General features: G+C 36.6%; 1 protein-coding gene across 3 annotated transcripts in view; it reads right to left on the reverse strand.

The window, feature by feature from the left end:
* The window catches only part of FNDC3A (fibronectin type III domain containing 3A), a 111,058-nt gene that overhangs the window by 60,045 nt on the left and 23,090 nt on the right, over positions 1–27,923 (reverse strand). For all 3 annotated transcript variants that reach the window (XM_058800542.1, XM_058800541.1, XM_058800543.1), the window contains exon 3: positions 14,001–14,076. In XM_058800542.1, the coding sequence (XP_058656525.1) occupies positions 14,001–14,076 (76 nt within the window). The remainder of the gene's footprint in view (positions 1–14,000; positions 14,077–27,923) is intronic.

A 27,923-nucleotide genomic window follows, 5' to 3' on the forward strand; every position in this document is an offset into this window, starting at 1 on the left:
AACAGTTGTCATTCCAAACCAGAAGAAAGGAAAAACGACACATGCATACAGTGGAGTTCCTTACTATACATTATGTATGGCTCAATATATCCCTCCATGAAGGAGCTGAGACAAGAAAATTGCTAAATAGCTGCAAAGTAAATGTGCCCTTTGTGCAGAAATCTTTTTATTGCTTCACTATTGTCTGGATGCAGGAGATGAAAATTTTCTGTTGTTGAATCATGAGGGCTCAAGGCCTGAAAAACACTTCATGAATCAAGTCTATTCACCTGCAATTGCAATTTCATTCCTCTCTCCCATTATCATACATCAAGATCCACCATGAATGGATTCTATGTAGAAGCATGAAAACCAATAGCAAAGCAGTTCTTTAATCCATATGTCTCCCTACTGGACTGCTCTTCTGGAGCACCACTGTCCTATGTAGCCAAGTTTCTTGTAATTATATAAAAGTATTTCACAGCCACTTGATAGCCAACTGGACTCTAGACTAGCTCTGGCATTAATTATTTTTTTTAAATCCCTGTTGTTTTCTAGCAAAGTCATTTTTTAGCCAAGCAGACCAAACTCTTCTGCTTTCTTTTTATATTTTCTCCTGAATATCCTAACACTTTGTATTCACAACACCTGGAGTCAGCTTCATTTCATCTTTTGTAAACATGAGTTATCAAATTACAGTTGAAATCTCAGCAGAATCCTGTAAACATCCCTAGCTATACTAAAAACAACTGTCCTGATGCATTTTATGATCACACTAAGCTTTACAGATACATTATACTGGAGATAATATTTATCTTGTGACTCAAATAGATAGCTTGCCTGCTTCTTTTTCCTCCTTATCAAGTTTCAAGTGAGATCCCTATCCATAATTTATTAATCTTATGCACAACCTTGCATAGTATATATAACTGCATTTCACCCAGTTCAGGGTACCATTCAAACAACACTCCTTTGAACAACTACTGCATGTTCTTGTTAATCTTTTACCACTTCTGGAATACAGATCTCCTGTGCCATAGAGCTGTCTGGATGATCAGCTTTGCTGAAATACCAAGTATTTCTAGAATGTCTTGTTAGCTGAAAGACACCCGAGTGCATTGATTACTGAGTGATTAAGGAGGAATATATTTACATCCTAGGCTGGCTGTTCATCATGATTTAGCATTCAATCCTTTCCCTATTTCATGCACAATTTAGAACTGTTAACAAAAAAAAAAGAGGTTATACTGAGACTGCTGAAGTTCTTTGGAAATAGTGATCAAAAACATTCTGTGCTATGCTTTCAAGAGAACAGGCAACATGCAGGTATCTGGCCTCAAGCCTCCATTACATACCTGCAATTCATTACACCTGCATTTTCTACTCCTGTCTGCTTCCCTCCAAAACGACATCCTAAATAGATGTAACCTTACCCAACATTAAGCCTCTTTTTCTATGTGGAATGTTCCCAGGCACCTCAGACCTTTTTTCCATATCTCTGAAGCTGCAGAGAGATGGAACAGAAATGGAACAGAGAGATTTAACAGAAATATTTACTATACTACTTGCCCAGACCCAGCAGCACAGTAGCACCATACAAGAAGATGATCCAGCAATGTACATTTATGTGCTTCTGAAAAGAACTCCAAACCCAATACCCTTCTGTTTAACTACTGTCACCAACATGAGACTAGATTCTTTCCCATCAAAAATAATGGATCTGTTTTTCAGTTGAGAGGACAAGGCTCAGTAATGAAAAAAAACATGACAACACACTGAAATTCTATGAACATAATGCACAATTGGAAAGCTATTGTAGAGAAATCAGTGCTCTGTATGGCATCTGAAAGACCTGACAGAGGATGAACAAAGAAAGCTGTGTGGGCATAATAACAATCTACTATGTGTCATATCTTTGCTGGAAAGTGATGCAAGGAAACTTTGAAGTGTATATAGCTGCAATTAAAAGAAAAGATAGGGTATTTCCAAGGTACATTTTCCTCCTGTTCAAGCAATTTTCATTTTCAGAAGCATTAAAAGGGTGTAGTAAGCATAAAATAGTATCTTTCATAAATATTTTATTGAAAATGCTGCATACTTATGATGTCAGATTTACAACCTGTGTAGAAATGCACTAACACACATAGGCCACAAGTGAAAAAGTGATCAAATCATCAATAATTAATCTCAAAACCCTCATGCTTGACAGTGCTCTTGTATCCCTTTGTAGTGCAAATCAGGGAAATGAATGGAAGTTGGTCTCACACTGGTCAGTCCTCTACACCTCTGATCAATATTTGTTGATATTCACTCTTATTTTTCAGCTCTCCTAGCAGGTGATTTTTAAAACTCATTCATGTTGGAAGAACTTTAACTGGTTCCAGTTGTTTAGACTGCCCTTGTAACTTACTAAATATTTTCACTCATTAATGCAGTGCATAACCACCAGATGCTCCCCAAAACTGCACCACCAGCAGTGTGAAACTAATGGGAGACAGTCACTCTGCTTTTGACCCCAATTCAGAAAAAAAAAGTCTCTTTCAGAAAAAAACAAAGTTTAGCTTCTCAAATTCCCAAACTCACCTTGGGCTTTATTTAGGCACCCCAAGGATCTGTCTGTAAGCTTTATTTGTATGTGCTATCACTTGAAAAATAAGAGTAAAAAGTCAGATAAGATTTCAGATTTAACTAAATTTTAAATCTAGGTCAGAGTCAAAGTTCTTTTTTTTTTTTTGTCTATCTAATCTGATTCAAAATCTTTGCCGGATCACAAAACAAGAAACAAAATACAAAGTACATGGAAAGCATAACGAAAAGATAAATGCATACTTAAGTATGTGTCATATAATTTTCCAAATCTGCCTGCTGCTTAAGAGCTTTACTGAGACATCTCTTGGCTGCATAAACCAAAAGAGTTAACTCTGTCCACAGAGTGATGCCTTTCAGAGTACAAACTCCTCAAGTCTAAAGCAGCTGAGGATGCAATACAATAGCATTTCACTTAAATGCTATCTTTCAAGAGACAACTTGTTGGCAAAACAGAGAAGAAAAGAAAGGCTGACCACTCTCTGTATTTTAACTCCTTTTAAGAATTAATGAGCAATAATATTTACTACTGGTTTTGCATTTATAGTTCTTACTGTAGCTCTTTCTTCAGCTGCCTTGAAAGGCACATCCATCCAACCTCTGAACTGTAAAGATAATCCAAGGGAAACACATTATACATAGTATTTATGAAAATGGCCCCTATATAGAGCATCAAAGCAAAAGGGTAAGTGGAACTGTTGAGGAATGGTCTACTGGAAAAACAAATGGAGAACAAGCAAAGGAGATAAACCATATCCTCATTGAACAGCTGATTAATCAAAAGGGAAGGAAGGTGTCATAAGCTTCTCTAGAAGCTCCAGTACCAATAACCTGAGACCCATCTACCAATTACTGGATGCTATACAGTCACTTGAAAAAATCTCAAGCTCTTTGAATGATGTCCTAGAGCACCTGCCCTAGACAACTGATTTTTCTAGGACAACTAGAAAGCCCTCTGTAGTGTGAGAAAGAGCTTCTCTCTGGCATAAAGAAACAAGAACAGCAGTGTGGATAGCTGTATTCACTTCCAGTGAATTTGGCCGTTCCAACTTTGAAACCTCTTATGATTACACTGTTTCTTAATGGCTTTAAGTGGCTGAACTTACTTGTAACCAGTCTTTAACTCACATTACACAGGAGCTGTTTATATTTGTGCACAGCTAGCCTATATGTAATGACCTTGGTTATCTTCTGTCTGTTCTTCCTTTCCCTCATTTGGATAATAAACTGCTTTAGATGTAAAACAGATTGCTGCATGTCTGCAAAAGGAAGAAGGGGAACTTACATTACCATGATTTTAAATCAAGTTGAAGAAGAGTGACATGATCATGTAAGTCATGCAAGCTGACAAAACCTCAGCCATTTCACAGACAGTCAAAAAAAGACAGCTATTAATTTACTATTAATAACACATGCACAGCCACATCTATCAAGCCATGTGCTGCTGATTCATCTCTTACTACAAAACAAATCAAAAAAGCAAAACCAAGAACAGAGTTAAAAATCCCTGGATTCAAAGTTGCAGCATTTAGTTAGATATTACATTCTTGCAAGAACAAACAACACATTAGCTTTGCACAGGTGAAAATGAAAGAAAGGGAGACTAACTTCCTGGGTACCCAACAACTTTTGGCATCAGAGAAGGCACCAAGGCAGAGCAATGCCTTGTTGTCATGGGTGTGAGTCTGAGTATGTATGAGGAACTGGCTTTGTTTTGAGGAATTCTGGAAAAACAATGGCCATGAAAGCTGCTCCACAACTATGAAGACTCTTTTCCTTCCCAGTGTGTCTGCAACCCTTCACAACTACCAAGGGCCTGACAGTGGCAGTGGCACAAAATAAGGCAGCCATGGCTACAAGAGGGCAAGAGTAAACCGAAGTCAATTCAAAGCTATTTCTTACCAACAGTAATTCTGTGATAGAAGTCTGAATAGTTTAACAGCTACAACTATACTTCAAGAATTCAGCAATACAACTTGAATTGCACAGGGTGGAGCTACAAGGAACTCTCCTGAGGTCTCATCTAACAATGCACAGCATATTCCAACAGATGACACACCAGCCTGTATTTGTACTGTACATAGTTACAAAAGAGGATCCAGCAAAAGTCCTTTATGCACAAAGTTCTAGCCTTTCCATTTTCATGAAACCCAGCACAAAGTCCATTTATAAACACTGTTTGAGTTTCTACAAAATAAAAGCACTATTTGTTTTTACATAATCAGATAATGAAATTAAGGGACTTCTTCCACTCTTTAATATTAGCAATTTTCATGAATCTTTATTATTTTAGTTAATCAGATTGCATCCAATTAAGAAAAAGTTTAAGCTATCAGTTTAAGTTATGCTAAATGTTTGTACATTAAGTGAAAATACCAAATAAAATGCCCACAGCTCTAGTTTTTTTAATTTAATTCAAACTGCTTACATTAGACAAACTTTCTACTCAGAGAAAACTACTAACTACATCTACTTACTCTTACAAGAACAGATCCTACCAGTTTCCCCTTCATAAAGCAAGTAATATAGGGCTATTTCTTTCCCATCAACAGCATAGTCAGAGAAGAAATCAGATTAACTGATTGCAGTGCCCTGGGAATATTCTAATATTGCCAGACACAAACCTGTCAAGCCTAGCATGCTTCATACAAGGCTCATCCAACAGATTCCACACTGAGGCAATAACAGCACCTGTATCTCAGCAGCTTGAGTTAAAACTTCACAGCCTTGGAGGCTAGACATATCTGACTAGAGTAATGGAAACCAAGTTTTAGGGGCATTCTCCAGCTGCAACGTAGGGCTGTAAATTCATTCCCAACACACACCTCCAAGAACCAGTACCATCCTTGTAAAATGTGATGTGAGATGCTCATGGAAATGGATGAGTTCAAAGAGTTCAGGTGCTTGAGGACAAAGACATTCACTGAGGGTACAACTGTGAATCAACACACCTAAATGAGGCACTTTCAGGATGTAGCCTTATTTATTTCAGCTTATAATAGCCAAGCTTTAGTTACAAAATGGAGACATCTCATTTAGGTATCTAAAATTATATGTCTCTGTGCAAGTTAGGACTTCAAACTCCCATTATAGCAAGTGGAGACCTACTTGGTACAGACAGTGGAGCCTGGAGAGCTATTGAGTGCAAACTGATGTCAGCTGAAAAGCACTGAGTGCACTATACCTAGTGACTAAATCTTCACTAGTTTCAATGGGAGCTCAGATCCAAGGCCACATATAGAAACACACATTTAGACACCTAAAATTAGAAGACTTCACTATGCAGCTGAAGCACTGAGATTTCAAACAAAATGTCTCCAGAACCTTCCTACAGTCAGGCTGAGTTTGCAGTGGAGTCAAAAAAAGGAATAAAGGAGAAGATTAAAGAAGATACAAGGGAAGATTAACTGATCTGAATATACCGGAAAAATCAAACAGGAAAAGGAGAACCTGACTGAACACTTTACAATGAATGTAGAATTTTATGAACTTACATATCATGAATGAAATAAGATAGAACAAAAGTTTAAAAATATCTATTAGAAGAAAGAGAAATAACCAAGGCAACAAATATTAGGCATGTTTTGTCCATATAAAGATATTGACTCTCTTTAACACATTTTAAACAGAAATGAATGGCAGAAAACTATGTTTTTCCTAAGACGCACTACAGTCAACATCTGAGAGATATGAATTAATGCATTCCCTTTTTTTTCTTTAATTTGCTACTGCAGAAGAGGATAAAACAACTCTAGTTTTCTTTTCAATCAAACTTTTACCAAATTCAATTTGTTCTGGGAATAGAATGTTTTAGAAGCCTAGTATTTATAACACTAACAAAGTAGGCATAACAGCAATGTGAGCTGCTCTGGCAGAAAAGCAGCATGATAAAGTAAGTTTTTCCAATAACAGCTTCTTGTGTCATCCCTGCCTGCTTCTTTAATGGCTCAATGAGACTGGGACCACAAAGACCTGGTCAGTCATCAGAATTAATGGAGGACAAGGTCAGGCAGTTCCCAGAGAAGGCTGAGGGAGCTCTGTTACGAGGTTAATTCTCATGGTCACTCTCAGAGCAGAGAGAGGCCAATCTAAGGGAGAGAATTCTGGATTGCTGTGTTTTATTCTTGTCCAGAGAATGACCTTGTTTTGCACTACTTTGAAATTTTCATTGAGTTAGCACAACGAATTTGAAAGGTGGTCGTGACTCTAGAAGACTGCCTCTGCCCTGCTGCAAGAGGGCCTACAGAACCAAGGAGATGTGTCTGACCCCAGCTTTAATTCAGCACTTGTACTAGAAGAGCTACAGCAGCAGGGCTTACCGGCAAGTTTTACCTGCCAAGAGTACTTGACTTATGAACTGAACTTGTGCTACGTGTCAAAGCCAACACATGAGCATTCCACATGTGCTGCAGTGAGGGCTTAAAGACATCATTTCTTTATCTCACCAGAAGGGTGTCACAAACATATTTTATGAAAAATCCTTTCATTAGGATCTTTTCTCCTGAGAAGCTTCAGCTTCTCCATGTTTTGCTGCTTTAGAATGTGATTTGGAGAATTGTTTACCCAGCATGTGTAATTGTTTTTACTTGATGACCAATGACAGCCACCTGTGTCAAGGCTGTGAGCAGTCACAAGATTTTATCCTTCCATTCCCTTTCCTTGCTAGCCTTCTAGCAAGAATGAAATCCTTTCTTCTATTCTTTAGTGTAGTTTTAATATATAATTTTCTTTTAATATAATATAATATATGTAATAAAATAATAAATCAGCCTTCTAAAACATGAAGTCAAAATTCTCATCTCTTCCCTTGTCCTGGGACCCCTGCAAACACCGCTACATTTAGTGAGCCCCAAGTGAAGAACATTGCCATGGAAGGGTATTTGCCACATTTCAATCCAATTTTTAGGCTACCAGTAAAAGGTAGAGTGGTTAAGTCTTCAACAATATTTGCAAGGGCATTCATGCACCCTGTTTATCAATCTAAGCTATAAAAAGACAGCTCCTACTTAAAATTATTTTGGAATGAGACAGCTCCAAATCAAGCTGCTCCAACCACGCTTTGTGACCACTTTCCCTCATCATCTTGTTTCAATACAAAATGGAATTATGTATCCTCTGCAGTCATACTCCCACATAGTTGGCCAATACTAATATTATTTTTAGTTTGAGTGCAGATATCTAGAAATAGAAAAACTTTAATTTTTAAAAAAATTGTGTATATTGAAGGTCATTCCCAAAAAGAGGTGCTTTAGAGTTAGTACTCCTATAGACTCAGCTCCGACCCTCTGCACAGACATCCTTAACCAATAATTAACTAGCTGCAAATCACTGTAGCTTGCTCTGATCCCATATTGTCAGTTGATTTGTCTTAGCTTCCCTCAATGCCTTTTATAAAGGCCCTCTAAATACTTCCAGTGGAGATCCTAAAATTAATATGTAGAAAAGGAAGTTAATCTAAGTATCCATATCCAGTTTCAGGCTTACATAATATGTTTAGTCTTCTACATAGAAGGAATGGAGATGACAACTGAAATAATTTACCATTTAGGGTGAGGTTGTTTTGAGGGGTTTTTTAGATTTTTTTTTTTTTAATTAACTGATACATAAAACCTTACATCTATTTTCAGAAGGCTACTGTGGAGAAAAGCTGCAAATCATCATTAAAGATGAAAAGGAAAGCAAATAAACTTACACATGTTTTCATGCAGCATTTCAGTATTTAGAAATGAGAAACACATAAATGGAAACAAGGATGAAAAATCAGTTTCTGCTCAGGCTACAGAAAGAAAAAGAGCACCCAGAGCAGCTTCTCTGGCTGGCTTCAGTAAGCTGTTCTTAATGGAAGCAGGAAAACCAACGCACTAGATCTCTGTAATGCACACCTGAGTTTACTTGTAAGGGGCCCATTACTCAGGCTATTAAGCTACCTAGAAGACTAGATGTGCTCTAGGAGAGAACTCTTGTTAATAGTGTTCTACTGCTTTTGCTAGTTTGTTCCATTACTAGAGCTCTGTATTTAAATAAATGTTCTTTTATTCCTAAACTTTGCCCAGTGCTAACGTGGATACTGAGTAATTTCACAAACAAGATATGGCATTTCTAGAGGTGATGTCACCCTTTAAGTCTATAAATGTGACCACTACTGTAGTGCCAGGTATTTTTGCATTATAAAATCACCACAGAATGACAGCACACACTTCCTCCACTTACCACAGTGTTTAGGATTTGATAATAAGCTATGGTGGTCTTGTGAGGGAAGCATCTCCCAATGACCATTAGCAACTAACAAAGTCCCATTCTCAGGGGTCTGTGGCAACTCATACAGAATTTATGACACGTCTTTAACCACTTCCAATATTAAAATAAAACTCAACACCAAAGCACAAGATGATATTTGAACAAGATAAATGTAGGGGGCTTTGCTTCAAATGTACTTAAATAGCAGTTACTTTCAGATTTTTAAGATGCTCAGTATGGCTGCTGTAACAGTATCTGTAAACAATCAAAACCACACCAAGCCTGACAGCAGAGAAGAGTAGAAAATAGATTAAAAGCTGCCCTGCAGAAAACTTGGGGATACTGGTGGATGAAAAACTAGACACAAGCTGGCAATGTGTACTCACAGCCCAGACAGCCAACTGTATCTTGGGCTGCATCCTCCTACCTCGAGTCCTGGGCTCCTCAGCACAAGACAGACATGGACTTGAAGAGGGTCCAGAGGAGAGCCAAAAAAATGGTCAGAAGGTTGGAGCATTTCTCCAGTGAAGACAGGCTGAGAGTTGGGCTTGTTCAGCCTAAAGAAGAGAAAATGCTGGGGATACCTTACTGCAGCCTTTGATTATATAAAGGGGTTTATAAAGTAGATGGAGAAAGACGTTTTATCAGGGTGTATTGTTACAGGTCAAGAGGCAGCACTTTAAACTGAAAGAGAGGAGGCTTAGATTGGATATAAGAAAGAAATTTTCATGAGGGTGGTGAGGCACGGTCAGGGGTTGCTCAGAGAATTGTGGATGCCCCATCCCTGGAAGTGTTCCAGACCAGACAGGTTGGGTTCTCAGCAACTTGGTCTAGTGGAAGACACCTAGTGGAAGGTGTCCCTCCCCATGGCAGAGGAGTTGGAAATAGATGACCACTTAAGGTCTCTTCCAACCCAAAGCATTCTGTGATTCTGTATGAGTTTTATTCTCAAAATTTTCTGGGCAATGGACAGGTTTGGTTTTGCAAAGCTCAAGCTGATCTTAGAACAAACTAAAGTTTGTATTTTACTACTGTAGTCTCAGAACTGATGTATCTTCTTTCCTCTTTAATTCCTTGAAAACACTTTTCAGAAGAATCTTATTTCTTATTTCAAAGAGAAAAAATCAGGTTAAGCTTGCTTAACTTTCATTCCAGAGCCTAACCTTAACACCAATACTTCATTTAATTTCAAAGCATGAAGTATTTATGACTCATTCTAATTTACATAAGTCTTCTTATTCTATTATGAAAATGGCAATTTTCCTTTGCAGAGACATATAGAACATGGTCTCTCTTATTGTGTCAAGTAACATTTAATAGCCTTTAGCGGTAACTTGGGACTGTTACAAAATGTCCTCGAGATGAGTCATCTTCATTCATTTATTCTGCAATAGGAAGAATTCATGAATGAGTGATCTGCAGTAATTCACTTCTGCAAAGAGAGTCCATTCATACATTTCAAACCTGGTTTTCTGAATCACTGTAATATAACTGATTACTTCATATTAACAGAAGAAAATTTTGGCTTAAGTAAAGTTTCCACAGAAGTCCAGTATATGAGAAATTTCTAGTATATGAGAAAATTTTTGTATATTTAAAAGATTTCTAGGATATGAGAAAATTTTCATATATTTAAAAGACCTCTTTTGAAAGTAAACATTTTGGTCTAACACATGGTTACTCAGACAGATGTTCCTATCTACCTAGTAAGGAATGCATGGTATTTTTGTAAAGTTAGAGACTGACAAATGGTTTAAATTGAAGCTGCATCGAGGGGGAGCACGAGTTGTCACTATCAGACAAATCACTAGGCAGGCAAAGGAAATATTTTATAATATCTGAAAAATATGGTCATTGGCACACAGAAGTGCTCAATCAAAGCTGTATTTAAGTCAAAATACAGACGACAGAAACCCAACTATGATCCAAGACTCCTAACTACAGAAATACAAAGTAACCATGCTTCTTATTCTACAGAAATAAAGAATAAAATACATGTTATTTTAATTCATTAAAAGGTCACCAGAATAAAGGAATGGAATTCACTAAAGATCAAGGGTCCCTTAACCATCACTGCTCTCCTGCCATACTTAGGCGATTTCAAACCAGGAATTATTCTTAAGAGTCTTTTCACTCAATATTATTCACTCAATATTCCACTGCCATGGAAGAGGACTACAGTAAGAAGCTGCTTCTCACTTAATGTGGTTCCAAACCAGTCAAAGCTTTACAGACCACCTGTGAGAGCAGACATGTGCTAAGTCAGTACATAGACCCACATGCAAATGCAGCATTTTCTTCAGAAGCGTAGTTCACAGAAAACACATTGCGTGCTTCTCCATTAATTAGTGCTTTAAGTTTTCATTACTTCATTTACGCAAGGACAGCTCTAAACAGCCACTTTATTCCTTTCCTTTCTCCTGAAGAGACGCTAACTCTCATCATTTTTAGGTTGAGAAATTTTACCCTATGTACAGTTTTACCAAAGCAAGGACAGTTCTCTTTAAAAATAGAATAGATGACAAGAGCAGCATGAAGATTGACAATGCATCTGAATGTCTCCAACAGGCAAATATTTGATGCAAAAAATCACAATTAACATTATGGTTAGATATATTAACAATCCACATTGACTTCAGCAGATAGCATAGTATCAAGGTGAATTGACCAGTAATAAAGCCCAAGAGAGATTTAGAATTATGCAAGGAAGCATGACTTACCAAATCAAACAAAGGTATCTGACTACCTGCACTGTTATCTGGGATCCATAAGCAGCTTGCTACTTCTCAACTTCCATTCTTTCATTTTAGTACTATATTTACATAATTTCAATTTTTTATATCATACATCACTGAAAAAACTGCATATGTGTTCTTTGCAGAGACTTTTAAGTCAGAGAATTTAGGAGATTTTTAAGTCAGAGCCATCTTCATGCTTGCTTTCTAAATAAAAACATTTTTGTACATTTATCCAAAGTATTCTCATTATATATTTCCACATCTATAACTATGATTTCACTTAACAACTGAGTTCATACAGTGAAGAAAAAATCAAGGAACTGATGTGAGCTTGCTTTCTTTCTTACTTTCAAAACAATGCACTAGACTCCTGCAGCTTTAACCCATTTTGCAGACTGATAATCCATTTTGTAGACAAGTCAAGGGCAAACTATGTCTGAGAAGTTGTGGCAGAACAAAAAAGGACCAATACAAAATTACTCTTTATAGTTTACACCATCTAAAATAGTTTGTTTTATACAAATCTCTGCACAGAAAACCAAACAGCAGACACTCCTCATGAGCTGCAATACATATAATGAAAAAGAAACAGCATCAATTACTAAGGGAATTTCTTCTTTAAGGAAGATGGACCAAACAACCCAAAAGGTAGAAAGATCCATTGGCACAGCACTCAAAACCACAGATACGTCTCACAAGCGGCAAGAATTGACCAGAAAAGCAGCATTCAAAAGATCAAGTACAACTCAGGTTCTGTATGAATATTACTGAATTTACAGATATGAAAAGTAACTTTATGCTCCCTATTTTACTACCAACTATAATCCACAATTTCATCTTCAGGAAGGGGGAAAGACGAAGAATATCGATGTAACGAGCTTTGCAAAAGCTGTGGTACTGATTTGGGATGTAGTTTTCCAGATTGCAGTGCCATTTTTCAGGGAAGTTGTAGAGACTCTACCTCAGCTTACACTTAGTGAGTCCCAGAAACAATAATCTAGTAACTTGCCCATGCTCACTTTCACATATAAAAGATGAAGAAATCCACAACTGAATCAAATCACAATAGCAAGCTGCCTGCTCCAAAAGCAAGAGGCACCAGGCAGGGATAAAAGCTGCACCATGGAAGGTTAGAACCATATCTGTAAGGATATGATGTTAGTATTTTTGTAGTTCATTAAACAATTCCTGCTTTGAAGATAAGCGTGCCAGGAAAGTACCAATTCATTCTCCACCAATAAAACCATTTGGTAAATCAAAAATTAAAACCAAACATGTAATACATGCTACTTCTCCCAGTATTTTATGCAATAGAAGCAAAATATATCTTACCTGTTCTTTGACTTGAATTGCAATACAAAAATAATTTTATTTCTGTCAGTACTGTCAAATAATTATTACATACCAGTTTTCAAGTAGGCTGTATAGAATGGAGAGCTGCAACACTGATCCACTGGTGGATCAAAGGATGCAAGAATACCATGCAACCAGCACAAAATCTTGAAATATGGTGCTAACAGACATGTAAACTTTAAGAACTGCCAGTATAAACTTAATTACCATCTAAGGCCTTCTTTGAATCAGTTGTTTTGTAGCCAAAGGACCTGCCTATGACACTGGAAAGCAGACCTTTCAGCTCTTTTCAGACTGGAGAGAAGAGGGAAAGGAGCTGGAAAATGTTTGCCTCAAATTCCCAGAACAGTATCTGTTGGAGCTGGGCCATCATCCAGAGGGAAAAAAAAAAAAAGGTAGGATTCACTGGCCCAGATGATGACAATGAAAAATGTGACCCCATAGCTGAATATGTGGATACTCTCTTACATGAGAGTAAAATGGTGTTCTGTGCAGCAGCAATAGCTGATTGCTCATTTCTCACAGTACCTTCTGGATACACTTAACTGGTAGTTCTGGTCATTCAGAATAGAAAACAACATCCAAACTGACCATTGCATAAGGGGATGCTATGGTAAAATGAAACATTTGTATTTTGAAGCTGCACTTGCTAGAACTCAGAAATAATGCAATTTGGCTCCTAGAGATAATGAGAAACTGGGTGGGATAACTGACAGGGAAACAACATCCACATGATAGCAAAGAATAAAAAAACCTAAACTCAAGCCATATTAACAGTTTAAGCTTTTAATTTGAAGTCTGGGATATAAAGGAGCTTAGTCAAAAGTTGCTACAACAGCCTTTCTGAGCTTGCTTTGCAATCTGAAAATTTTCCTCCCTTTTCTTCCCCACGAAATTTAATTTCATCTAATATAACATAAGAAAAAGTACTTGGTTTATGGTAGTAAAAGCTAAATCCCAATGATCCTTAGCACATAATCTTTTAGGTCTTTAAACAGCTCTTGTATTTAAAATAAATTCTGTCCTTCTTTTACTTTCACCACAAATTGCCTTTTATTAACCCTGACTCAGACTCAGAAAATATGAAAATAAATTTATCAACTTTACCTGTAATGCACTGAAACTGTCCATCTTCTCTTCTTATTGTAAATGCTTCCCCTGGATTAACTTGCACAAGAATAACCTTAAAAATAAAAGAGTGTTTACAACCATTACACAGGAATATGTTACAGAAGTTTTGTATGTGCAAAAGAAAAAAAAAAGTTTTACTGGAAAAAAAAGCAATATTTTTTTCTGGTTAGTAAATACATTATTTTTCACTTCACACTTCTTGCTGTCTTCATCCCACAGAGAAATAGATAAGAGCAAGAACAAGCATAGACATTTTTAAACAAACATTTTTCAAAGAATGAAGGAGAGAATAACAACTAAGTAAAACAGTACCTGTACAAATTTTATTTTCTCAACTGCTTGGTATAATTAAAAAGCTATTTGTACAGCTTAAATTATTTCAACAAATTGTATTAACTTCAACATTAATCAAACCATTACGTAAACTTTCAGAAGGAGACCTAGAATTCCCAGAGCTTGACATCAACCACTTGACAAACAGTTTTCAACACGAGGAAAATAGTGTGTCATGTCCCTCTTCATATGACCCAAGCATATTTGTACATTCATTAATGATAAAAAAATCAGAAGTCATGACAAAGTAAGTGTACCAGATGCCCAGCATGAAACAGTATGTATAATTTTATTTGTGGAAAGCTGGTTATCCCAATTTTGTAAACCCAAGCAATGCAGAAATGATACCAAAGCACACAGCAGCCAAAATAAACAAAGAAAGTTTGTACCAAAGCAGAAGTCTGTCACCATTTTAGATTTCTGTACTTTTATTTGAAACCTGCCCTTCTGTGAGGAAAAGAAGTTTGTTAACATGAAAAACCTCGCTAAAATTATGAACAAAGGAGAAAAAAAAAACTTTAAAAAGTAGAAAAGCAGGTGTGCTTTATAATTTCCTTTCTGGACAGAATGTTCTTCAGTCTTGCTTGCACACATCTAAATAGAGCCTATGTCCTCCTCCCTCTACAAATCAGTAGGAAAGAAATCTTTAGAAACACAACTCCTGAGTATTATGGCCAAAAATTTACTTTGTTAAATTGCTAAAAGAAAATAAAATCTTTCATGTTTACAAAAACACAACCAACCAACCAACCAAAACTCCCCAGAACCAGAAACTTGAGTGTTACTCATTTTAGGAATACCAGAGGAAAAGGAAAGGATAAGAAAATAGCAGAAATCATATTAATTCCTCCCTTTCTGGTGGAGCAATTTCACAAATTAAAGAAAAGATGGCAAGTTCTAACACTAACATATTGATGAGATATGACAGACATTCACATTTTCAAGCTTGGGCTGTGTTAGTCAACACTGATTAGCTCAGCTTTGAGCAAGCAATTTAAAAATACTATCTTGTTTCACATGTTTTTTCTAGAAGCTTTGGCTGTTTGAGAAAAAATAATGAACTGTATCAATATTTACATTTTTATCAAGCTATTACATCTTCCAGATCTTCTGAAGTGTGGCTCAATGTAAAATTCAGTTAGCATTCATAATATAATCTAAACAAGATGATTTTAGTAATGAATTTCAAAGAAGACCTAAAGGACTTCAGAAAATACTGTATTGCCAGAGTTTATTTTGAAGTGTTTGAATGTAGCATTTTAACAAATGGCTATCATCACCTTCAGAATGTGATGAAGAAGAGAAATACGAATAGATGTGTTCTTACATTTTCTTTTTTGGACTCCCCAAGCAGGCACAACTTTTTCAAGACATATTTCATTGATATACTCTTCCCTCTGCTACAATTGAAAATTTTAGCTTGACGTTTAGACTGGAATAAAAGTACCTAAAAGCTTCATGGTACATGAGAGTGTCTCTCCATCTGTTATGTGTGGGCTGGAGAGCTACATTTGCCCATCTCTTTTGGCTGATTTTGAGTTGGCCCAAACTCCTGGGAGGAGCCATTCTGGCTACAGCTGACATGTCAATCTGTACCATACCCAGCTCAATATTCCTGGTTGCCATCACATGAACTGTGAGAAGCAGAAATGCTTTATGGTGATGCCTGGCCCTTGGTTCCTGCTTTTAAAATAACAGGGAATGTGGGCTGACTGTATTCCCAGTTGTCCCTATTTACCCTGTGTGAGTGCCTGAGGTTGGTAATCTGGGTAATAATGCTGCTCTAGGAACTTGCTGGCTTTCCTCCCCCAGACCTCTTGCTGCAGGCCATCCAAACCTGAGGTCCAGCTGGCAGAGAGGATTTGAGCATGGGAACACACACACTGGCCCAACTGCAGCAAGTGGGCCCTGTGCCTCCTGGTCCTGTGTTAAATCAGCTTCTCCTGTGTGAGAGGAGAAAAAAAATCTTTGTTGCTCACTTCACAGCTGCTCTGAGAAGCTAAAGGCTCAGCATGGCAGCCATGGTCCAACAGTGAGACAGGCACTGCCCAGCAGCAGCAACAGGTCAATTGATGGCGTCCAGCACCATTCTGACACTCAGGATGCCATCAGATTTTCACATCTCTGATGACATCCAACTGCCAGCCCAAAGGGTGGGAGACTCACCAACTTCATGCAATTTAATTGGATCTCAGTTCCCAGAAACAGGAAACAGAATGTCTTTTGTCAATGGACAATTAGCTTACTTGATGCCTGATTGTATTTCACCGACTCCCGCTTTCAGCCTTGCTTTTATGTAGTGCATTCACATTTTTATTTTACAACTGTTACAAGGTAGGATTTGTATCCTGTCAGGTGTGCCAAAAGAGATTCTGAATCAAGGTTGAAATTTCAGAAGTTTCAAGAACTGCAGGCATGAACAGTCTTTGTGTTGGGGCAGTGTATGACCAAAAGGGGTCTTTGGACCAACCTTATCACAGTTCAACCCCATGGAGTGATCACAGCTTTGAGAAGGGAATTTCTGACACTCTGCACCTCAGCAGACATGATTTGAAGTAAGAAAAATTAAAGTTATGCATGGAGAGATTGGTAACTTTCTGGTCAGAAGAGATAGTACAAAAGACTGACAGTCACTCACAGGAATTCCCCCTTATCTAATTGAAGTCTGCAGCACATAATCAAGGATGCAAGAAAATTTATCTAAAGCAAATGTAACATGGATTTTACATAGCATCATGTTCTAGGTAAAAAAAAAAGAAAAAAAGATAGAGAAAAAGAAATCTATGAGTTGCTTATTTATAGCTCTTTCATCTTGTCTGAGGTGCCCTTGTGCAGGCTTGCACACCCCATCTGCCAACATGTTATTTCATGCACCCTGGCATCAGTACTTCTGAAAACTGAATATTCTGGATCTTGACCTCCTTCCTCTTCTGGGCAAAACATTCAAATTAGCTTGAACTAAGAGAAAAGCTTCGTAGAAATCTGATGGTCCAGCCTTTCTTCCTGTCCCTCAATCTTTTTGTGACAAATTCTGTTGCTTTACTCACAGCACCCAAAGTTCTGCTACCCAAAGGCTGACATGCATTCTACCCTTTGCCTGCTCCTCTAAGGTAACTATGATACTCAGATAAAAAACCTCATTTGTGATGAGTCAGTCTCAGTGGGAGGCACCTTTAGCATGGGCACTTTTCAAGGGCTATTTCTCTTACTAAATCAACAAAACACTAATTGAGAACTTCACAATCTTAACAAAATAATGTGAACTTAGGATACTGAACCCTTGATACAAATTCTAGAATCATACAGGCACTTTTAAAGCACAACCAACTACAATGGAAACTAATAAAATTTACAAGTGCAATTTCTGAATGCGATCAGAATTTTGACAATGTATTTTTGTCTCAAATCATGTTAAGTCATTGCCATTAAGAAATATGAGTATTAGGTCAACTAGTTCTATGTCATTTCCACTGTGCCTATAAATTGTTTCCTTTAAACAGTTGTTTAATGATGATCCACATGATCTCAATACAGTTCCTGATGAAAAACAATACAAAATCTCTTTCCAGGGATTAGCATACAAGTTGACAATACAAGAGTGCAGATACACACTTATGTTAAAAGCAGTTCTTGCATAAATAAAAAAGTGGCCACTGAATGGCTGAAGTTTGAAATACCTGAAACATCAGTTGTCAAAACTGTTAGTTTTAGAAGTGAAATTTCACGCTTTTCAATGGTACTTAATATTTTTCTATATAGGCTACTTTAGAAAATAAATCCAAGCCAAATGAACAACATAGTAAGCTTTGTAGTAGTTTAATTGCCCAGTTTGGCACAGACCTCCTAAAAAAAAAAAGCCTTCTAACAAAACTAATAATGCCATGTATTAGAAAGCTCAGTGTGTATTTCCTGAAACTGCTGTTTGAACTCAAGCAGAAGCTGAAGCCAAGCAAGAACATAGGAAATGACCTGATGGTCTGGGTCAGCAGCCCATCTAGTCAAGCACTTTGACTCTAATATACCAACTGAGAAGCTGTTCAAGAAGAGTGTGAGAGCCAGGCCACTTTCTGCAGTCCATCTCTCCTACTGTCCTTATGTTTGCCTAAACTCTTTGACTTTACTTACAATTTGAATTGCCTCCACAACCTCCTAAGGCAGTAAGAAAATTTCAGGAACTTTCTAGACATTTTAAAACCATCTCCTACTAATTACATATTCCCTAGCTTCTCTGCTATGGGATTTGCTGAAAATCAGTTCTGAATAAATTTCATCCAGCTCCTTCAGTATTTTTAAAGTCTTGGCATTTCCCATCTCCTTGTACCTAGTCTGCAAACCAAGGAGCTTTAATATTCCTGATCTCTCCTGGGAGAACTGCTACATTGTCTTGACCACATCAGTAATACCTAAAGCCACATTCACATTAGCAAAGTAAGCAGTATTTGGGAACATTCCCAGATGCTGGAACAGTCACCTGCAATAATGAACATGCTATAGTAGTCCTGAGCATAACACAGGTCCATAAAAGATCTGAAAACTGTTCCTGAGATCACTCTTACCAGGCAGTTTGCAAGAAAAGATTTACTAAAATTGACTTGCTTCACAACAGTCTCAGTCTAGATGAACATTCAGAGCACATTTAAAGTACTAATATGTAAACAATTACAGTCAGTATCCTGAAGAAGCACTACAATATTATGCCTTTTTGAAGGACTACATAAGGGACGCACTCTAGAGTGGTTTTGAAAATCTATTCTTCACCTTAAATCACAATTTGAGCTTGGCAGATGTGGCAAATAGATTTTTAGAATACAATAATTCTCTCCCTAAAGAATTCCAAATTGAATATAATTTTGTTGCAACTCAAGTAGTATAATCACATCCTTCAGAGATATATACACTGACTTGCACATACTACCATTAACAGATATAATTATTTTTAAATTATTATATCTTAATATCTCATATAGGATTTATTACTACATCAGTGTGAGCAGGATAGAAAGTATTTAGATCTTGCATCTAAAGAATCAATGGAAGTACAAATGTTCAAAGAGAAGAATGATCAATGTTACTTATTTTTATTGAGTAAAACTCTTCACTGTCTGCAAGAGAAAATACAGGATGTTTCTGCAGACTGAAGCAGGAAAGGAGTTTAATGTCTTTTTTCAAGTCCTCAGCTTGTTTCTAACACAAAAGAAATGAATTTGATAAAAATGGCTGGAGTCATAAAGAAAGCCCTGAAAGAATGCAAGCAACAAAAGGTGGAAGAGAAAGCTGTGCGAGGCAGAGCTGCAGCCACCTTGACTCAGCAGGTTGCTCCAAAGAAAGGAAGAACTTAAGGCCAAATGTTAACACTTACCTCCATAAAGGTCTAGAAGTAATTTTTATCAGCAAGAAGCAGAGGCTGCAGAAGCCAAAATAAGATCCTTCGAGGTATTTCACTCTGCCAATATGGTCATGGCAGTGTCTTTCAAAAGCAAAAAAGCAACAATACAAAACACAGCTGATTTCTATCGTACTAATCTTTGTCACTAGGTATACAGAATACTTTCATAAGCACCCTAAGATTTTGCTCATGCTGGATGAATACACGGTTAACTTATTTCTTCACTGGAGCACAGTGAGGGCAGAATGGAATTTAAACTACAGAGTTAGCTAATCTTGTTTTGGATATGTTTGTTTGCACAATAATTAAGGCCCAAAAGCCCATTACCTCCACTGAAATAACGATTAAAACCAACCCTTCATTCTGTAAGATACACACTTCTACAGGCTTCTCTACTTGAACGTCCATCCTCCCTCCTAAAATAGTAGTAGTGATGTACCAGGAGACTGAAAGGTTTCAAAATAATTTCAGCCTGACAGAAAAGAAAGGCAGCATTAGACTTGTGGCACCGTCACTAATATGTATTTACATTGCAACATGAAGGAAAAAGCTTTCCTGCTACTTTCAGTGGAAAAAAAAGTGACTAAGTATAAATAGCCCTGCACAATTAGTAATTGGTCTCTGTCAGGTGGTTAGTAAGAAAGATGGAAACATAAACCTATGGACATTATTGTGAAATACTAATATTAAAATTGGATTAATTCTGAAAAGCACCCTAGATGAGGTGAAAGACTTGCAGAGCAGAAAAACAAAAACAGATTAGGACTAATCCCTAAGCATTAACATCTTCACTGTTTTAAGGCAACATCTTTCCATAGAAGAAACAGTAAATACAATTAGAAGTCCAAACTATTTCTGTCCCCGTGGAAGAAAAAAAAATCTGATAAGTAAATAATAAAATAAATCAAAGAGCTCTAAAAGCTAACTTCAAAAATCTCACAGCAAGTTTGACACATTTCTCTTTTGCTCACCCTTATATGTGCAAAAGCAGGTCTCAAATAAATTTAAAAGGCTAAAGAGCAAAGTTTCCTCCCCAAATAAACACATGCCATACAGCCAATCAAAAACTAGTGCCTCAAAATTATTTTGTCATTTCTATCAATTACATACATGCAGTGGACCTATAAGGCAAAAGAAATTTTATTTGATAAAAAAATCTACATATTCAAAATATTAATAATACTCTAAGTTTATTGTTTAGGTTCTAAAAATTTGAATTTAGGTCAAAGTAAAAAAAAAAACCAAAACCACCAAAACCCAGAAAAAATCCACAACAAAATAACTCAACATCCCCAAAAAATTGATTGTGTTTAGAAGTATACTAGGTACTCTTTTACAGAGACACAAAACAAAACAAATCCAGAATTAAGACATGTGTTAACCTTCTCCTTCACACTGCTCTATACAGTTATGAGGATTTCCTGATTTGGAGAATTTTCTGCAGATCAGATTTGAGTATGGTTTATGGAAGAGAGTTTAACTTACCCTTACCAAATCATTATGATCTTAAATATTACACATTTTAGAGCCTATGTTCAAATAATACCTGTATTTCTGACAGGACAGGACTGACTGAAACAGTTTCTGATTCTTCTAAGCCAGCACAAATATCAAGCGAATCAAGTCAGATACAATAAAACTTTATTTGCAAATTTGGTATTTACAGCCAAATTTTCAAATCCTTCCTAGCACGTAACAATCTGTCTTGTCAAAATAAATGCTTTTAAAGCATTAAAAGATTCTCTATCAGTAAAAGAAGCTATTAGCTACTGAATGTAAAACATCATTAAAAAAATTAGCTTTCCTAATAATTATAGGTTTATTGCAAAACAGCTAAGTGTTAGCTGAAAAACGGAAACTAGAATTTAGAGTTACTGGGATATGGGAGAAAGGTTTTTGTATCTGCAATAAAGGAAATAAATAATCAAGCTTGTTCTGTCTCCAGAATATCTTGGCTCTCAAACCCATCCTCCAGTACCAAGGACTATCAGCTTCCTGAAGGGGAAAAAAAAAAAGGTTACTTTTTAAAATCCTGACTGAGACTAAAGAAACCAAGATACATTAAACATTTGTGTCATGTGTGAAGTTGTGGGATAAGCCCACATGAGAACTGTTCTCTCCATAGGTTAGCACTGTCTACAGCCACAAAGGCAAGAAAACTAAAGGAACCAGACTGAATTTCAGTGTAAAAGTGCATTTTGAATGCTTCTCTCTCCCCAGCCACCCACCACCTCACTCTGAAGGGGGAAGGAACTGAAAGAGTTACTTTGTATCTTCCTCTAAAATAAGTTAGGTATGCTTTGTGAATTTACATATTTTTCCAGAATGAGTGAAAACTGGGACAAATTTTCCAACCAAGCAAAAAGCCTCTGAACATATATACCTAGAATGCTAATATATCATAACAAACTAAATATATCATAACAAACAAACAAACAAACAAAGCAATCCTTTAGAAACAAAGCCGATTCCTAGCCTGGCATACACGTTAAAATACCAAAAAATGTGGGAAGTAAGATGTGAAGGAAAAAGTGGAAGGGGAAGGGAAGCTAGAACATGGTACAATAATTTTAGTCATTATTAATATTATATATATAACATGAAGAAGTAAGAGTATATTACATTACAAACTGTGGTTAAAGCACACATAAATGTAACTACATAGCAAGAGACTGCTCCTGTACACCAAGGAAGATTACAAGTTGGAGCAAAACAATATTACTAAAAAGCAGAGTTCTGTTTTTCCCTCATTCTGGAGAGGCTTGGGGGAATGTGTGTGTTTTTTGGGGTTATGGGGAGTTTTGGGGTTTTTTTCTACAAACAAACTTCCTAAAAAGCAAGGAGGTAAGTGTTCCAAAATGTTTGCTTGGACATTTAAAACCGTGATTTAAAGATAATAGAAACACAAACCATTTCTATACTAGCAGAAACAATACTATTTTGTGAGGTGTTTTACTAGGAAATAGAAGAGTGTTTCAGGCTTGGGTTTGGTCCTTTTTTTTTTTATTTTGTTTATTATTAATTTTAAAACATCTATATTTAGTATTATATGGTTATAGATGCTGAGTCAGTAGCAAAAGATTGTCAGCAATCACAAATAACGGAAAGACTTCACCAAAATCGTATTTCTAAATGCACTGCTAAAACAAATCAACAGGAAAAAAAAAAAGACAGCAAGCAGTGGTTTGTCTAAAAATACTGCAACTGAAACTAGCTCAGCAGTACTCATGAGAAGATTTTTACCCAAAAGGACAAAGGTAGATTAATTCTTGAATATTTTTCAAATTTAGGAAAACATCGTAGCTATACTCTTCGTCATTCTGACTTCAAAAAATTTTAAAACACTAAACCTGTTAAGAGGGTGGTACAGCCAAGCTCTTTGTAAGATGTACACTGTATCTTTAACAATCTGCCTGCAACAAGATTATGAAAGGGTGTATTTCTAGAAAAGACACAACTTCCAGGCAGAGCCACATTTATGCTCTGTCATTAGTGCACGTATTCAGAACAATTACATTTTTCTCCACTAATAGTTGCAATCAAGATGTTAATTAGTGACATGCTTTATCTCATAACCCGTTTCAAAAGCCTTAGCACTTTGACTTACTGTTGCTCGCATCCTTTTATTTCTCTCATTCAACTGGTGCTAGCACAGTGACAAAGGATGAAGGAAGATTCAACAGGCACCACTCCGGCTGCTCCAATCTGTTCCATTCACTCAGGACTGAGGTAATCTTCGGGGATGTGTGGAACACTGCCCCCCCTCCTGTCAACAGGGCACCTAAACCTGAACGCCACGCAGCAGGATCTCCCTTCACCTTCCTCTAGAGCTGTGCATCCGCCAAGCGTGTGGAGGCAGGATGTGAAAGGTAGGATCAATTAACAATATAGTCAGCAATACCTACCTCAAGCCTTCCTTCCTATCAAATTAGCCAACGTACAGTGAGCTTCCTGCTGTACATGAATGTATCATGTCACCATAGCAACTAAATCAACAAATAGCTGCTGCAGCATCTGCTTCTGGATCATCTAACGTCAGTCAACAGAAGGTTCGGGTTTAAGAGAACAAAGCTTCCAAATATATGCTGTTTTATAACTGCATTTTTAATTTAGCCTCCTGATTCCCAGATAGGCTATACTAACTCAGGATGAACCAACTTCTGACTTTATAATCTGCGGTACAGTTTATGACTTCATTTCTCAAGTAAGCCAGAAAGAAGAGAGGAAAAAAATACTCTGTAAAAGAATAAAAAGAAATAGCAAAGAAATAATCAACTGGATTCTAATGCACTCCCTCAAACACTGTGCTACTTTATACCATGCATTTACTAAGAGACATGAAAAGAAAGAAGTATGTTTCTGAAGTTTGCTATATAATTTACATAGGTCTGCCCTAAATAATACTATAGACAGAAATACCTTTTATTAAATATTAATATTAAAGACATTTCAGATAGCTGACAAATATGGTTTCCCTCTATTAGTCTCCACTTCAGAGCTAAACTGAAAACATCCAGTATTGTTTTCTGGAAACCTCACATCTGTGGTTTTTAATCCCAACAACAGCAGGGGACCACTGGCACACCCTCACCTGAAGAGAGACAGTTACACAGAGAAAAACACACATCTCTCTCTTCTTGTGAGAAATTACTTCAAATACCACTTGTGAACCATTGGTTTAAGTCCTAACACATAGGCAGACAAGATATCGAAAACTGCTTTGAAATCATCATGGTATTCAGAATGCAACAACATGAGATTACAGATTAAATGTCATCTAAGGTATAAAAAATTCTAACATTACTAACATCTAATGCCTTCAAATGTAATAAGTAAGTGTACAAAGACACAGACATCTTTATGTAAAAAGACTCAAAGCCCTAGCCTATTTAAAATAAAGTAACTTTCCTTTCTTTTAACTTCAAGTCCTATTCCTAACATTTGATCAGCATAAAATTATTTACCAAGTAAAAGCTTTCCAGGCAAAAAGTACCAGTCATTCATATCCAGTACCATTTTATTATTAAAACCACATACTTTTAGTTTTCAAAGCAGATGTTTTTCCACCCATCTTTTGTTACAATGAAAATCTTTACATCTAGGTTGGCTCCACAGAGTGTGGTCCAGTGAGCAAGGAAAACTAGATGCAGACTCAAGATATTAACACTGCTGTGGCTCCCACACCAACTTACTGTATTTGTGCCTTTGTCACCTCACCTATGCCAGAATTCTCATTTGTAGGGCTTGTCCAACAGTATTTATAAGTTCCTACATGCTACTAGGTAAAAAAATACTGCAAGACTTGAGTGGTTTTATTCATTAGTAGCACAGAAATTGCCAGATGGAATCACATCTGTGGTCGAGCTAAGGTGATGTCAGTTACAAATACAGCACAAGTTGTTTTTCCATTGACTGTATGTTCAAAATCTGCTGCTTATATCATAACAAGGCTAATGAGGCTATGAACTACTCTTTTCCATAATCAAGCCCACTATCACTTAAAAAACATATTAAATGAAAAAATGCAAAAGATGTAACAGGCCTTACAGAGAGTATATGATTATTAAATAGGAACTTGTGACATCAGTAATAAAAGCTAAATTAAAACAGTACCTTAAATTGCTTTAAATTGCCAAAGGCTTATGAATTTCATGAAGTGTTACTTCCAAGTACTTCTTTCTTGAAGTCATCTTTCAAAAGATCTTTCTGCCTCCCATCTTCTTTTAAACTTAATAAAAGCTTCCTCTCTCCACATGTACATTGGCTACTAACCAATACAGAATTTTGAAAAATTTAGATTAAGCTTTGTACCACACCAATTCATAGAAGACTCAGCACACAACATCTCCATGTTATCTGTTAGGAAATATTAGAATTTCTTTTTAATTTAAATGATCTTCTGGTTTTAGGATCAATGACAGACAAAAATAGGCTTCCCATCATTATTTATAGAAGTGCCCTATAGACTTTGATCTTTGTCCAAGTAACGTGAAGCAACACTCTTAAACACCAAAGTTGTAAATCTATTTTCCACTGTATTTTTTTGAGCAAATTCCATTTTACAGGTTTCCTATGACTAGACAATTCTCTACCCTAGCATCTGCTATTACTGACTATAAGGATCTAACTGCTCTAGATATGGAGTTCAAAACTTTCTTCATGAAGAAGAGTAAAGATATGGGCAGTAAAGGGCATCAACAAATCTCAGATTTCAGGATGAGGGAGGAAAGCCATACAGAATTGTTACATAATATGTTGCAATAGCAATTTACGTGCTTGGGATTTTGAAAAAAAGCAAATACAATCCAAACAATTTCAGCTTACACAGGCAGTAGCTGTATATTTGGGAAAAAGGGAGTGAAAGAAGCCATCTTTCCAGTGACATGCTTCTAAGGCCTGTATTTTCAGAGGACAGATCAAGTAATTCTGCATAATTTTTCTAAAAGGCAGCTGACAGATAATAAAATCAGTAAACATTAAATCTTTAACCATTGCTACAAGATATTGTCAGATGTCAATAAACTTTCGTTGCTCTTTGTAGAAAGGCAGGTTGGAAAGATCCGAGAATTGGGGATTTTTTTTCCTATAAAACCAATTTATTAATGAAAAGTTTTTAAAATTCTTACTGTACTTGTTCTTCTCCTCCTTCTTTTCACGTAGAAGATGATCAGTGAAAAAAGGTGACCACTGAGAAGGGGAGATGAAAATGGTTTCTAGCCTTGTTTTGTAAAAATACAAAGTTTTTTGAGAAGAACCAGTAAAAGATAAATGTTAAGTTCTGCACTGAATATCAATGATAAATGTTCAAGACTTGTTAGTGTCCACATATTACGGTGCCAATCAGTGAACATTCCACAGTGTCTGTCTCATTCTTTAGTATTAAGAAATAATTACAATTCTGATCTACTTGCTTCTTCTTTGTCTCTTCTCTTTCACATTCTCACAGCTTGCCTAAGCAAAGTTTTATTTGCCTCATTTACAGCAAACCCAATCTGCCTCATTAGCATTTCCACAGTCTGTGGTTAGCAGATAGTACACAGAAAATTTGCTGCTTAAAATAATACCACTATTATATCTTTAAATCAGCAAAAGTATAAACATAAGGATAACAGCAGTGTTTCAAGGAATCTGGATAATGCAATAGACAAACATTTAGGCTTCAAAGTTTTAAGCTAATCCATGTTTACAGGGAATTAGAAGGAAGCAGTGTTAGGGCAGTCACTGAACTCTGGAACTTTCTGAGGCATCTGGTCACGGTCCATGGTTAGACACATCAACCTCTAAAAATAAAAACTGTAATACTTCAATCAGATCATTCTCATTTCATGATTTGCTGGTTGGAGCCCCTAGGAATTCAGCTTCATGATGTTAAGCAGAACTGGATGAGAAACAGAGCTCACACTGCACAGTAAATGGGTAGCAATGGCTAACTAAGGTTTCAGCTAATACTTCACAGGGGCTAGTGCCCTCTCAAGGCATCCTCCCTGATCAATCTGCCTATTTGCAACAGCCCAAATGTATTATGGACTGGAAGAGAATTTTATATTTCCCAGCATTGCTTCTGACAGCTCAGAATCCTGTTTGCTGATATAGCAAGTTAAAAATCCATAACATTTAAGACTGATGGATGTGTTTATTTTTTTTACCCTAAATACAGTATAGAAGGAAGCACCAAAGGAAGAACAGTGTTTTCTAGTTATTAAAACCAGCATTAACTTAAAAAAGATTCCAATGTTAAAAAATCCAATATCACTTCTAAAGAAACCTTTTTTACCATGAAAAAGTAGCCTATATACCCAGTTTTGTGTAAATATAGGCACCACTGTATATCAAAACAGTGTGACAATACAAACTTGAGCTGGAAGAGAAATTAAAAGTTATATCTCAATTAGATCAGATTGGAATGACTTAGTCAGTAATGGACCAAGGACTTGGTGGAAGAAATCTCTACAACCCCAATCCTTTCCCATGTATTTTATCCTCTACTTCAAAAAGAGGGAGAAAAAACAAAGCCAACTGCCATTTTTTGCTACAGAATGTAAACTACAGTCTGAGTCTGTTTCTAGAGAATGTCATTCTGCATGCTCTATAAAGTGAATAATTCTGTAACATACATAGGGCTCACAGATTTTAGCCACTTATGGCAAAGTCTCAATCTCTAGGAAATAGAATATGACAGA

The sequence above is a fragment of the Ammospiza caudacuta genome, chromosome 2 (genome assembly GCF_027887145.1).
Source record: "Ammospiza caudacuta isolate bAmmCau1 chromosome 2, bAmmCau1.pri, whole genome shotgun sequence".
Taxonomy (NCBI): Eukaryota; Metazoa; Chordata; class Aves; order Passeriformes; family Passerellidae; genus Ammospiza; species Ammospiza caudacuta.